General features: G+C 45.4%; 1 protein-coding gene across 1 annotated transcript in view; it reads left to right on the top strand.

Moving 5' to 3' along the window:
* Window positions 1-12,099, top strand: part of LOC139533585 (ras-related protein Rab-21) — a 55,226-nt gene that overhangs the window by 30,743 nt on the left and 12,384 nt on the right. The window contains exons 2-4 of the mRNA XM_071331734.1: window positions 9,260-9,319; window positions 10,822-10,929; window positions 11,239-11,302. Coding sequence (XP_071187835.1) covers window positions 9,260-9,319; window positions 10,822-10,929; window positions 11,239-11,302 — 232 coding nt within the window. The remainder of the gene's footprint in view (window positions 1-9,259; window positions 9,320-10,821; window positions 10,930-11,238; window positions 11,303-12,099) is intronic.

Here is a 12,099-nt window from a genome sequence, read left to right as displayed (position 1 = left end):
AGAGGGGCTACATCCCAAATGGCCCCATATATCTCCTATTGAGTGCACTACTTATGACCCCTGGAATAGATAGAACGTAGCTCAGAGATTTAACATTCAAAATGGGTGAATCGTTCCTTTTTAAAGGGAAAACAATCTTAAGATTTCAAACAACACTTGAACCCAAGAGGTGTGAAGTGATGCAGGAGGTGTTGCAGCCAGGAGGCTTCCTGTTAGAGCTAGCTGCTATTTCAGGAAGATTCACAGACCAAGGGATTTAAATGGAAAGAAATAGCCTAAATAATGTCAGGTTGACAGGCCCTCATGATGTAATGAGAGGTTTTAATGTCAGGTTGACAGGCCCTCATGATGTAATGGGAGGTATTAATGTCAGGTTGACAGGCCCTCATGATGTAATGGGAGGTATTAATGTCAGGTTGACAGGCCCTCATGATGTAATGGGAGGTATTAATGTCAGGTTGACAGGCCCTCATGATGTAATGGGAGGTTTTAATGTCAGGTTGACAGGCCCTCATGATGTAATGGGAGGTTTTAATGTCAGGTTGACAGGCCCTCATGATGTAATGGGAGGTTTTAATGTCAGGTTGACAGGCCCTCATGATGTAATGGGAGGTATTAATGTCAGGTTGACAGGCCCTCATGATGTAATGGGAGGTAGTAATGTCAGGTTGACAGGCCCTCATGATGTAATGGGAGGTAGTAATGTCAGGTTGACAGGCCCTCGTGATGTAATGGGAGGTAGTAATGTCAGGTTGACAGGCCCTCGTGATGTAATGGGAGGTAGTAATGTCAGGTTGACAGGCCCTCGTGATGTAATGGGAGATATTAATGTCAGGTTGACAGGCCCTCATGATGTAATGGGAGGTATTAATGTTAGGTTGACAGGCCCTCATGATGTAATGGGAGGTATTAATGTCAGGTTGACAGGCCCTCATGATGTAATGGGAGGTATTAATGTCAGGTTGACAGGCCCTCGTGATGTAATGGGAGGTATTAATGTCAGGTTGACAGGCCCTCGTGATGTAATGGGAGGTTTTAATGTCAGGTTGACAGGCCCTCATGATGTAATGGGAGGTATTAATGTCAGGTTGACAGGCCCTCATGATGTAATGGGAGATATTAATGTCAGGTTGACAGGCCCTCATGATGTAATGGGAGGTAGTAATGTCAGGTTGACAGGCCCTCATGATGTAATGGGAGGTATTAATGTCAGGTTGACAGGCCCTCATGATGTAATGGGAGGTATTAATGTCAGGTTGACAGGCCCTCATGATGTAATGGGAGGTATTAATGTCAGGTTGACAGGCCCTCATGATGTAACGGGAGGTATTAATGTCAGGTTGACAGGCCCTCATGATGTAACGGGAGGTTTTAATGTCAGGTTGACAGGCCCTCATGATGTAATGGGAGGTATTAATGTCAGGTTGACAGGCCCTCATGATGTAATGGGAGGTATTAATGTCAGGTTGACAGGCCCTCATGATGTAATGGGAGGTATTAATGTCAGGTTGACAGGCCCTCATGATGTAATGGGAGGTATTAATGTCAGGTTGACAGGTCCTCATGATGTAATGGGAGGTATTAATGTCAGGTTGACAGGCCCTCGTGATGTAACGGAAGGTTTCCGTTTACAGCCCTTCTACTTGGTGACTTCAAGGTGCAGTCAGTCAATAATGACCTCCATAGAGAATGGATGCTAAGTGTGTTTTATTGATCAGATCTAATAGTAGCATATGAGAGAGAGGCTGTGCCTTGGTACTGTACAGTGTATAGGTCTAATGGGAAGGGAAATGAAGATCAATCCTGACTGGAAATGAAGCTTTCATGTCCTGCTTTTCCATAAGCTTCTATGTCTTCCATTCCATCACTTGTTACATGAGGAACAGAGCCATAAGCAATATCCATCTGATGAGGAAGAGATATGTTAAGGAAACGGTTCAAGGGGATTGGATCAGATTGTTGTAGGGGGTTAAACATCGCTGTAGGAAGCTTGGACGTTGACCTGAGCTGACCCTGGGGATTGGATCAGATTGTTGTAGGAGGTTAAACATCGCTGTAGGAAGCTTGGACGTTGACCTGAGCTGACCTTTGGGATTGGATCAGATTGTTGTAGGGGGTTAAACATCGCTGTAGGAAGCTCGGACGTTGACCTGAGCTGACCTTTGGGATTGGATCAGATTGTTGTAGGAGGTTAAACATCGCTGTAGGAAGCTTGGACGTTGACCTGAGCTGACCTTGGGGATTGGATCAGATTGTTGTAGGAGGTTAACCTGTTTGGGCTGCAAGCCCGACACCGGTACAATTATGACAACATCCAGCTCAAGTGCAGGGCGCGAAATTCAAAAGCTATTTTTTTTTTTTTATATTTAACTTTCACACATTAACAAGTCCAATACAGCATTTGAAAGATAAACATCTTGTTAATCCAGCCAACGTGTCCGATTTTTAAAATGTTTTACAGCAAAAACACCACGTATATTTATGTTAGTTCACCACCAAATACAAAAGAGGACAGACATTTTTCACAGCACAGGTAGCATGCACAAAGCCAACCTAACTAACCAAGATCCAACCAAACAAACCTAGAAACAACTTCCTCAGATGACAGTCCTATAACATGTTACACAATAAATCTATATTTTGTTCGAAAAATGTGCATATTTGAGCTATAAATCAGTTTTACATTGATGCTACCATCATAGCTACAGTCAGAAATAGCACGGGAGCAGCCAGAGTAAATACAGACACCAACGTCAACTACCTAATTACTCATCATAAAACATTTCAGAAAAATATATGGTGTATAGCAAAATGAAAGACAAAGATCTTGTGAATACAGACAATATTTCCGATTTTTGAAGTGTTTTACAGCGAAAACACAATATATCGTTATATTAGCTTACTGCAATGGCTAACACACAACAGCATTGATTCCAAGTAATCGGTAGCGATAGCATAGCTCGACAGATTTATGAAATAGCATCCCAAATTGGGTCCTTATCTTTGTTGATCTTCCATCAGAATGTTGTACAAGGGGTCCTTTGTTCAGAAGTGTCTTTGTTTGGATCCAGAACGAACTATTTCCCTCTTGAATTAGCAAGCACACTGGCCGTGCGGCGCTAACCTCTCCTTCTTGAAGAAATTCCTCCAACGCATCACGTCTAAAGTCCCGAAAAAATTTAAATAATATAATTAAACTATATTGAAAAAACATACTTTAGGATGATATTGTGACATGTATCGAATAAAATCGAAGCCAGAGATCATATTCATCAATAACGACGGTTTTCCAGGAGGCGACACCAGGTCCAAATCGTGCCTCCCAAAAAAAAAAAATGGCGGTCCTCTCAATCAAAGAGGTTGTATTCAACCCCTGAACGAGATAATCACCTAATTTCTGCTCTCACTTCCGCATGACACCTAGGGGAAGGTGTAAGGCGTGTTTCTACAGTCATAAGTGACATGCCCTTTTATAGACAAGCTTTTGAAGAGAGACCTCGATTTTGGAAATCTCACTTCCGGATAGGAAATGGGCTGTAAAAAGAGTTCTGTTTCACGTAGAGAAATAATTAGAACTGTTTTAGAAACTATAGAGTGTTTTCTATCCAATAGTAACGATAATATGCATATTGTACGAGCAAGAATTGAGTAGGAGGCCGTTTGAAATGGCCACCTCTTTCCAGGTTACTCAGTGCTGCCAGTTGCAGCCATAAGAAGTTAAACATCGCTGTAGGAAGCTTGGACGTTGACCTGAGCTGACCTTTGGGATTGGATCAGATTGTTGTAGGAGGTTAAACATCGCTGTAGGAAGCTCGGACGTTGACCTGAGCTGACCCTGGGGATTGGATCAGATTGTTGTAGGAGGTTAAACATCGCTGTAGGAAGCTTGGACGTTGACCTGAGCTGACCTTGGGTATTGGATCAGATTGTTGTAGGAGGTTAAACATCGCTGTAGGAAGCTCGGACGTTGACCTGAGCTGACCTTGGGGATTGGATCAGATTGTTGTAGGAGGTTAAACATCGCTGTAGGAAGCTTGGACATTGACCTGAGCTGACCTTTGGGATTGGATCAGATTGTTGTAGGAGGTTAAACATCGCTGTAGGAAGCTTGGACATTGACCTGAGCTGACCCTGGGTATTGGATCAGATTGTTGTAGGAGGTTAAACATCGCTGTAGGAAGCTTGGACGTTGACCTGAGCTGACCTTTGGGATTGGATCAGATTGTTGTAGGAGGTTAAACATCGCTGTAGGAAGCTCGGACGTTGACCTGAGCTGACCTTGGGTATTGGATCAGATTGTTGTAGGAGGTTAAACATCGCTGTAGGAAGCTCGGACGTTGACCTGAGCTGACCTTGGGTATTGGATCAGATTGTTGTAGGAGGTTAAACATCGCTGTAGGAAGCTTGGACATTGACCTGAGCTGACCCTGGGGATTGGATCAGATTGTTGTAGGAGGTTAAACATCGCTGTAGGAAGCTTGGACGTTGACCTGAGCTGACCCTGCTGACCCCAGCTGCTGCATGTACAGTAAAATAATCAGACGTGAGAGTTGGAGGCCCACAGCCTGACCATCTGCCAACAGATCCACAGATTCATGAATGTGTTAAACCATCAATTTGGCAGCGAGTTGAGCTGTGGTTCTGCTTCCTTGGAGACGAACGGTTTCTTTGGGTTGCTGTAGTCATTATATCTGCTGTCTGAAAGGTCTCTGACTCACTTCCTCACCTTCCCCGTCTCCTTGCCTAGTTTGCTGTAGGAGACCAATGCAAATAACAGTCGGCCTGGAAGTTATTTGTTTTATATCTAGTTTTTTAAATTTAACTAGGCAAGTCAGTTAAAAACAAATTCTTATTTACAATGACTGCCTACACCGGCTGTAATCGCTGCCAAAGGTGCCTCAACAAAGTACTGACAGTACAGAGTAAAGGGTCTGAGTACTTATGTAAATGTGATATTTCCGTTTTTTTTAAATATTTTTTAAATATAAATTAGCAAAACTTTCAAAAACTGTTTTTGCTTTGTCATTATGGGGTATTGTGTATAGATTTATGAGGGGGGGGGGAAACCAACAATTTAATCAATTTTAGAATAAGTCTGTAACCTAACAATGTGGAAAAAGTCAAGAGGTCTGAATGCTTTCTGAAGGCGCTGTATGTGATAGGTCTACCATTTTGTAAAACACAACAAAAAGACTGCGGTCCCGGACAGCACATAAAAAAGACCTGTGCTTACTGGGCTGTAGCCTACCATGTCGGTGTAACCGATGTGAAATGACTAGCTAGTTACTTGGCTGTAGCCTACCATGTCGATGTAACCGATGTGAAATGACTAGCTAGTTACTGGGCTGTAGCCTACCATGTCGGTGTAACCGATGTGAAATGACTAGCTAGTTACTGGGCTGTAGCCTACCATGTCGATGTAACCGATGTGAAATGACTAGCTAGTTACTGGGCTGTAGCCTACCATGTCAGTGTAACCGATGTGAAATGACTAGCTAGTTACTGGGCTGTAGCCTACCATGTCGATGTAACCGATGTGAAATGACTAGCTAGTTAGTGGGGTGTAGCCTACCATGTCAGTGTAACCGATGTGAAATGACTAGCTAGTTACTGGGGTGTGTGTTAATAGCGTTTCAATCGGTGACGTCACTCGCTCTGAGACCTTGAAGTAGTTGTTCCCCTTGCTCTGTAAGGGCTGCGGCTTTTGTGGAGCGATGCTTCGAGGGTGGCTGTTGTCTATGTGTGCAGAGGGTCCCTGGTTCGAGCCCAGGTAGGGGCGAGGAGAGGGACGGAAGCTGTACTGTTACATCGGCCCCCAATGGAATGTTCTGAATGTCCATCCGTGTGTTACGCCCACCGTCTGTAAAACAGGCCGTTACATTGGCTTTATTAGTCCTGATTCCTGTGACTAATCAATCTGGCTATTTAAACTGTGGATATCAGCTACCCAACTTTATCAGGAGGAGATATCCTGAGTCTGTTTGCATTGTGTTTACACAGCGGGAAATGCAGAAGTATTTTCTTTTTCGCTGTGATCAGCGTGTAACCACGTGAAACCACTGATTATAAAAGTTTCAGTCTCATTACTTTGTCATCCATTTTATCTCCAGCCTGAAGGCTACAGAAAATGCCACATACTCTTTCTACCTTATCCTATATCTGATACATTTATGTTAGATTAGTTTTTTGTCGTAATGTTGGTGGAGTGCTGCAGCGACCAATCTCTCCAACAGCTCCCTGGAGAGGAACGCTGGTAATGGACAAGATAAATATTTAGTGTCCCTGCCGTTGACAAAGTGGGTACTTCTTATCACAGGGCGGCATCAGCGCTCACCTAAAAAGCCAATATGCCACTGGTTGAGAGAAATTGTCATTGTTTTTGGGCAGAATTATGTGAGGTTTTATGTGTTGTTGGGGGTGCGTCTTGGTCAGTTGAGCTCAGAAAATGTTGCCCTTGTCAATCTGCCTCATCCTGCGAAATGAGAGGTCCGGCCCTGGTCTCACCTCATTCCTCTCATCTCTCTCTCTGTCAGAGCTCTTTGTCTCTCTCTCCCTCAGACCCCAATTCTCCTCAGGACACTTTATTTATTTCTCTGTTAGTCTCCACCTCTTCAGAGCAGCAAAAAGCTTTTTATTGGTCAGTCAGTCATCACTGGGCTGTTCCTTGCTGAGAGACAGAGGCTCCAGGCAGACAGCCGGGCCGTTAGCTCTGCCCAGAGCCGACTAGAGATACTGGTCAGCTCTAGAAGCTAATGAGAGGATCCTGGGTAAAATACCCTCCTGCTGGAGAAAGGTTGTCTGTGATTGTGATGCGGTATGTTGTCTGAGTTCACACCTTTTTTACTTTCATTGTTAGTTTCTGTCTTGGAGGAAAACCAGATGCTTTGGAGGTAACTGGTTTAGTTGTGGGGCAGGGAGTCAGGAACCAATATGCAGCCTTTATCCCATCCTCCACCAAGGCACATTTTGAACATGTCTCTACCCTAACTAGGCGTCTGGATGCCTGGCTGAAACGTGTGGAAATGGCCTGGCCTGTGTTGTCTTGTCTTATAGCTGCAGAAAGAAAAACCATAACGACAGGACAACATTTGAGAGGTGTTGCGTCATGTATGAACTGAACACTGATTGTCAATCATTTACCCAACTATCATACCTCACACAGTAGGCTTAGTCTTCAGATTACTTTCCCTGACATTCATCAGTTATGAATCTGTATCCAAATAAAAACCACATCTAAATGCTCCCCAATTGATTTTTTTAGTTATTTTTAACCCCTTTTTCTCCCCAATTTCGTGGTATCCAATTGGTAGTTAGTCTTGTCCCATCGCTGCAACTCCCGTACGGACTCGGGAGAGGCGAAGGTCGAGAGCCGTGCGTGTTCCAAAACAAGACCCAGCCAAGCCGCACTGCTTCTTGACACAATGCTCGCTTAACCCAGAAGCCAGCCGCACCAATGTGTGGGAGGAAACACCGTACAGCTGACAACCGTGCATGCGCTCGGCCCGCCACAAGGAGCGTGATGGGACGATGACATCCCAGGTGGCCAAACCCTGCCCTAATCTGGATGACGCTGGGCCAATTGTGCGCCGCCTCATGGGTCACCCGGTTGCGGTCGGCTGCAACACAGCCTGAAATCGAACCAGGATCTGTAGTGACGCAGCTATCACCGCTGCTCCCCAATGTTTTTAACAAGGCCTAGTAATCCCATCAGTATCCTCAAGTTTTCCTGGATTAGCCTACGTGACTGAGCTGTTCTACTGTACTATCTGGACAGCGTGTTACCGTGGATACAGGGGACTGACTGGAATTCTAGAACCCTGCTGAGCAACACGTGATTGTGATCATATGCTGGTGGACTGAGAGCTGGGATACGATGTGTCCTCAACTAGCCTAGTCAATCTGACTGGGCCTTAATGACATTAGCAGATGTTGTTGTATCTTCATGCTGTGTTGAGCTATTTTAAAACTCATCTGTTTCTCTCACTCTCTCAAACTGTCAGTTCTATTAAAAATCTAAAGCTCAGAGGCAGGCAGATGCTGAAATGTCAGTCTGAGAAAGAAATGAGGATCTCCTTTCTGGTAATCTTTCCTCTGACAGTGGGGTGAATTCTAAAGTTATTGCCTACCCTTTCCTGAGTAGGACACCCATTCAACTAAATATCTTCCTGTTACATCTTCATTTCTCAACAGAGCTCTTTTCATTATGGAATCCCTTTGTGTCTTAATGAGGAAGAGAATGTAGAGATGATGATGTTACCGCAACAGAGATACTTAGAACCAGATCATTACTGTGGATGGGAACAGAATGACTTAACTTACTAATGTTGTCAAAGTATATAGTGTAGTTGTTACATACTAAGAAGGAACGTGTTCCCCACAGCTGATGTCTGTCCCTGTTCACCAGGGCCCGTGTCACAGCTGATGTCTGTCCCTGTTCACCAGGGCCCGTGTCACAGCTGATGTCTGTCCCTGTTCACCAGGTCCCGTGTCACAGCTGATGTCTGTCCCTGTTCCCCAGGGCCCGTGTCACAGCTGACGTCTGTCCCTGTTCACCGGGGCCCGTGTCACAGCCGACGTCTGTCCCCTGTTCACCAGGGCCCGTGTCTCAGCTGATGTCTGTCCCTGTTCACCAGGGCCCGTGTCACAGCCGACGTCTGTCCCTGTTCACCAGGGCCCGTGTCACAGCCGACGTCTGTCCCTGTTCACCAGGGCCCGTGTCACAGCCGACGTCTGTCCCTGTTCACCAGGGCCCGTGTCTCAGCTGATGTCTGTCTGTCCCTGTTCACCAGGGCCCGTGTCTCAGCTGATGTCTGTCCCTGTTCACCAGGGCCCGTGTCTCAGCTGATGTCTGTCCCTGTTCACCAGGGCCCGTGTCACAGCTGATGTCTGTCTGTCCCTGTTCACCAGGGCCCGTGTCACAGCCGACGTCTGTCCCTGTTCACCAGGGCCCGTGTCACAGCCGACGTCTGTCCCTGTTCACCAGGGCCCGTGTCACAGCCGACGTCTGTCCCTGTTCACCAGGGCCCGTGTCTCAGCTGATGTCTGTCCCTGTTCACCAGGGCCCGTGTCACAGCTGATGTCTGTCCCTGTTCACCAGGGCCCGTGTCTGTCCCTGTTCCTCCCTGTGCGTCTTACGTGTTTCTTCACAGCACCTTGTTGATAGGAGCTGAATCTAGTTAATACTGTGTCAGTTAAAACAGGGCCTGTTACTGTGTGTGTTTCTCCAGACACATGACTAATGTGTTTTTGTCTCTTCCAGGCCTCCTTCCTCACCAAGAAGCTCAACATCACAGGGAAGAGGGTGAACCTGGCCATATGGGTAAGGCCTGCTCTCTCTCAGCGTGTCGGACACTCCTCTGGGTCCCAAATGGCATCCTGTTCCCTACATGGTGCACTGCTTTTGACCAGGGATCATATGGGGAACAGGATGTAGATCCCTTCATCTGCTTTGACTTCCTGTTCCTCCTCGAAGAAATGATATGGTCCTGCAGTGATCTCCCTCTGTCCAGTAACACATGGTCCTGCAGTGGTCTCCCTCTGTCCAGTAACACATGGTCCTGCAGTGATCTCTCTCTGTCCTGTAACACATGGTCCTGCAGTGATCTCTCTCTGTCCAGTAACACATGGTCCTGCAGTGATCTCTCTCTGTCCAGTAACACATGGTCCTGCAGTGATCTCTCTCTGTCCAGTAACACATGGTCCTGCAGTGATCTCTCTCTGTCCTGTAACATATGGTCCTGCAGTGATCTCTCTCAGTCCTGTAACATATGGTCCTGCAGTGATCTCCCTCTGTCCAGTAACACATGGTCCTGCAGTGATCTCCCTCTGTCCAGTAACACATGGTCCTGCAGTGATCTCTCTCTGTCCTGTAACACATGGTCCTGCAGTGATCTCTCTCTGTCCTGTAACACATGGTCCTGCAGTGATCTCTCTCTGTCCTGTAACACATGGTCCTGCAGTGATCTCCCTCTGTCCAGTAACACATGGTCCTGCAGTGATCTCTCTCTGTCCTGTAACACATGGTCCTGCAGTGATCTCTCTCTGTCCTGTAACACATGGTCCTGCAGTGATCTCTCTCTGTCCTGTAACACATGGTCCTGCAGTGATCTCCCTCTGTCCAGTAACACATGGTCCTGCAGTGATCTCTCTCTGTCCTGTAACACATGGTCCTGCAGTGATCTCCCTCTGTCCAGTAACACATGGTCCTGCAGTGATCTCTCTCTGTCCTGTAACACATGGTCCTGCAGTGATCTCTCTCTGTCCTGTAACACATGGTCCTGCAGTGATCTCTCTCTGTCCTGTAACACATGGTCCTGCAGTGATCTCTCTCTGTCCTGTAACACATGGTCCTGCAGTGATCTCTCTCTGTCCTGTAACATATGGTCCTGCAGTGATCTCTCTCTGTCCTGTAACATATGGTCCTGCAGTGATCTCTCTCTGTCCTGTAACACATGGTCCTGCAGTGATCTCTCTCTGTCCTGTAACACATGGTCCTGCAGTGATCTCTCTCTGTCCTGTAACACATGGTCCTGCAGTGATCTCTCTCTGTCCTGTAACACATGTTCCTGCCTCATTTGATGCAATAGGAACAGGAGTTTGTCATCCATTTTGATTTGAGTCAGTCTGTGTCAGGCAGAGAGAGATGCATCGTTTACATTATTTGGCTGAATCAGTCTGGCTTGCAGGTGTTTCTTCCTTCTTGTGTGTAATGTTGTTCTTGCCACCAATCTGTAGCCAGTCACTGTCCATGGTTAGTGTTTCAAACGGTCTTTTTCCAGAGGCTTGAACGGTGGTCTCTCTCTCTCTCTCTCTCCACCCCAGGATACAGCAGGTCAGGAGCGGTTCCACGCGTTAGGTCCCATCTACTACAGAGACTCCAACGGAGCGATATTGGTCTATGACATCACAGATGAGGACTCTTTCCAGAAGGTAGCTATAATCTCCTCGGGGGGAGAACAGCAGAGCTGTGTCTCAAAGAGCACCCTAATCCCTATACGATGCACTACATTTGACCAGGGCCCATAGGGAAACAGGGTGCTATTAGGAACACAGCCTCTGAAGAGAAGAACATAATTTCAAAAATGAGTTACATAGAAATGTCCAGATTATATTACTGAAATGTTTTCTATTGATTTACATATTCATATTTAATTTGCATCAGTGTCTCGTGTTCTAATGTTGAAATTTGTTTTCTTGAACTGTAAATCGATGTGAAATGTAATGTTTTTTGCTTTGTAGGTGAAAAACTGGGTCAAAGAATTGAGGAAAATGTTGGGGAATGAGATTTGTTTATGTATAGTAGGTAAGTTATTGCAGACCATAGCTAACTTTTCACTTTTCAACACTTCTTATTTTATTGTTTGTCACATTTCACCCTGTAAATGGATCGATCTTGAAGGGGCGCAGAGAATTTATTTTAGTTACGGGCCCTGCAATTAAATAGAAATCCTAATAATTTCATTAATGTTGCCAGGATGGAGGGAGTCTCGAACAGAGTTTGTTTGTCTCAGATATTCTGTTGCCTCCAAGTTTCAGTCACGTAAGACAAGCTGTCAGACAGCTAAATGTGCTCCAAACACATCCCATTGCTCTCGCCCTCTGAAATGTCAAAACTAAAGCCTAGAACTATCAACCCTGACGTTCACAAAGTTCTCTCCGACCAGCAGCTAGGGAACCTTTCAAATGCAGGACGAGTTGCACGGAGGAAATAATTGTTGACATTGTTGTGGTTACATCCTCCTCAATATTTATGTGATATCTTAACTAGAGCCCGACCCATATGGGATTTTAGGGAGGCAACAGTCACCGATTTCGATATATTGTTTTTTTAGAGGTGGAATTAAAAACACACTTTTTTCTCACATTGTGTTCTAAAGGTTTAACAGATACTCAAAATTATGATTTCTTAACGAAATATTAAAAATAACGCATCATTTAAGAACATTTTATTTGTTGTTTACAAGATAACCACCAAAAAGCTACTATATCCTAAATAAGTATGAAAGTAAATGCAAAACCTTTGTTCAGTTTACCTCCTTAGACAAATATTTAAGTTGTACCTATCTATGGCAGTGCAGAATACAGAGGTGTCTGTGCTGA

The sequence above is a fragment of the Salvelinus alpinus genome, chromosome 11 (assembly GCF_045679555.1).
Source record: "Salvelinus alpinus chromosome 11, SLU_Salpinus.1, whole genome shotgun sequence".
Taxonomy (NCBI): Eukaryota; Metazoa; Chordata; class Actinopteri; order Salmoniformes; family Salmonidae; genus Salvelinus; species Salvelinus alpinus.
The sequence above is the reverse complement of the archived record's forward strand: the minus strand, read 5'-3'. Positions and strand labels throughout refer to the sequence as shown.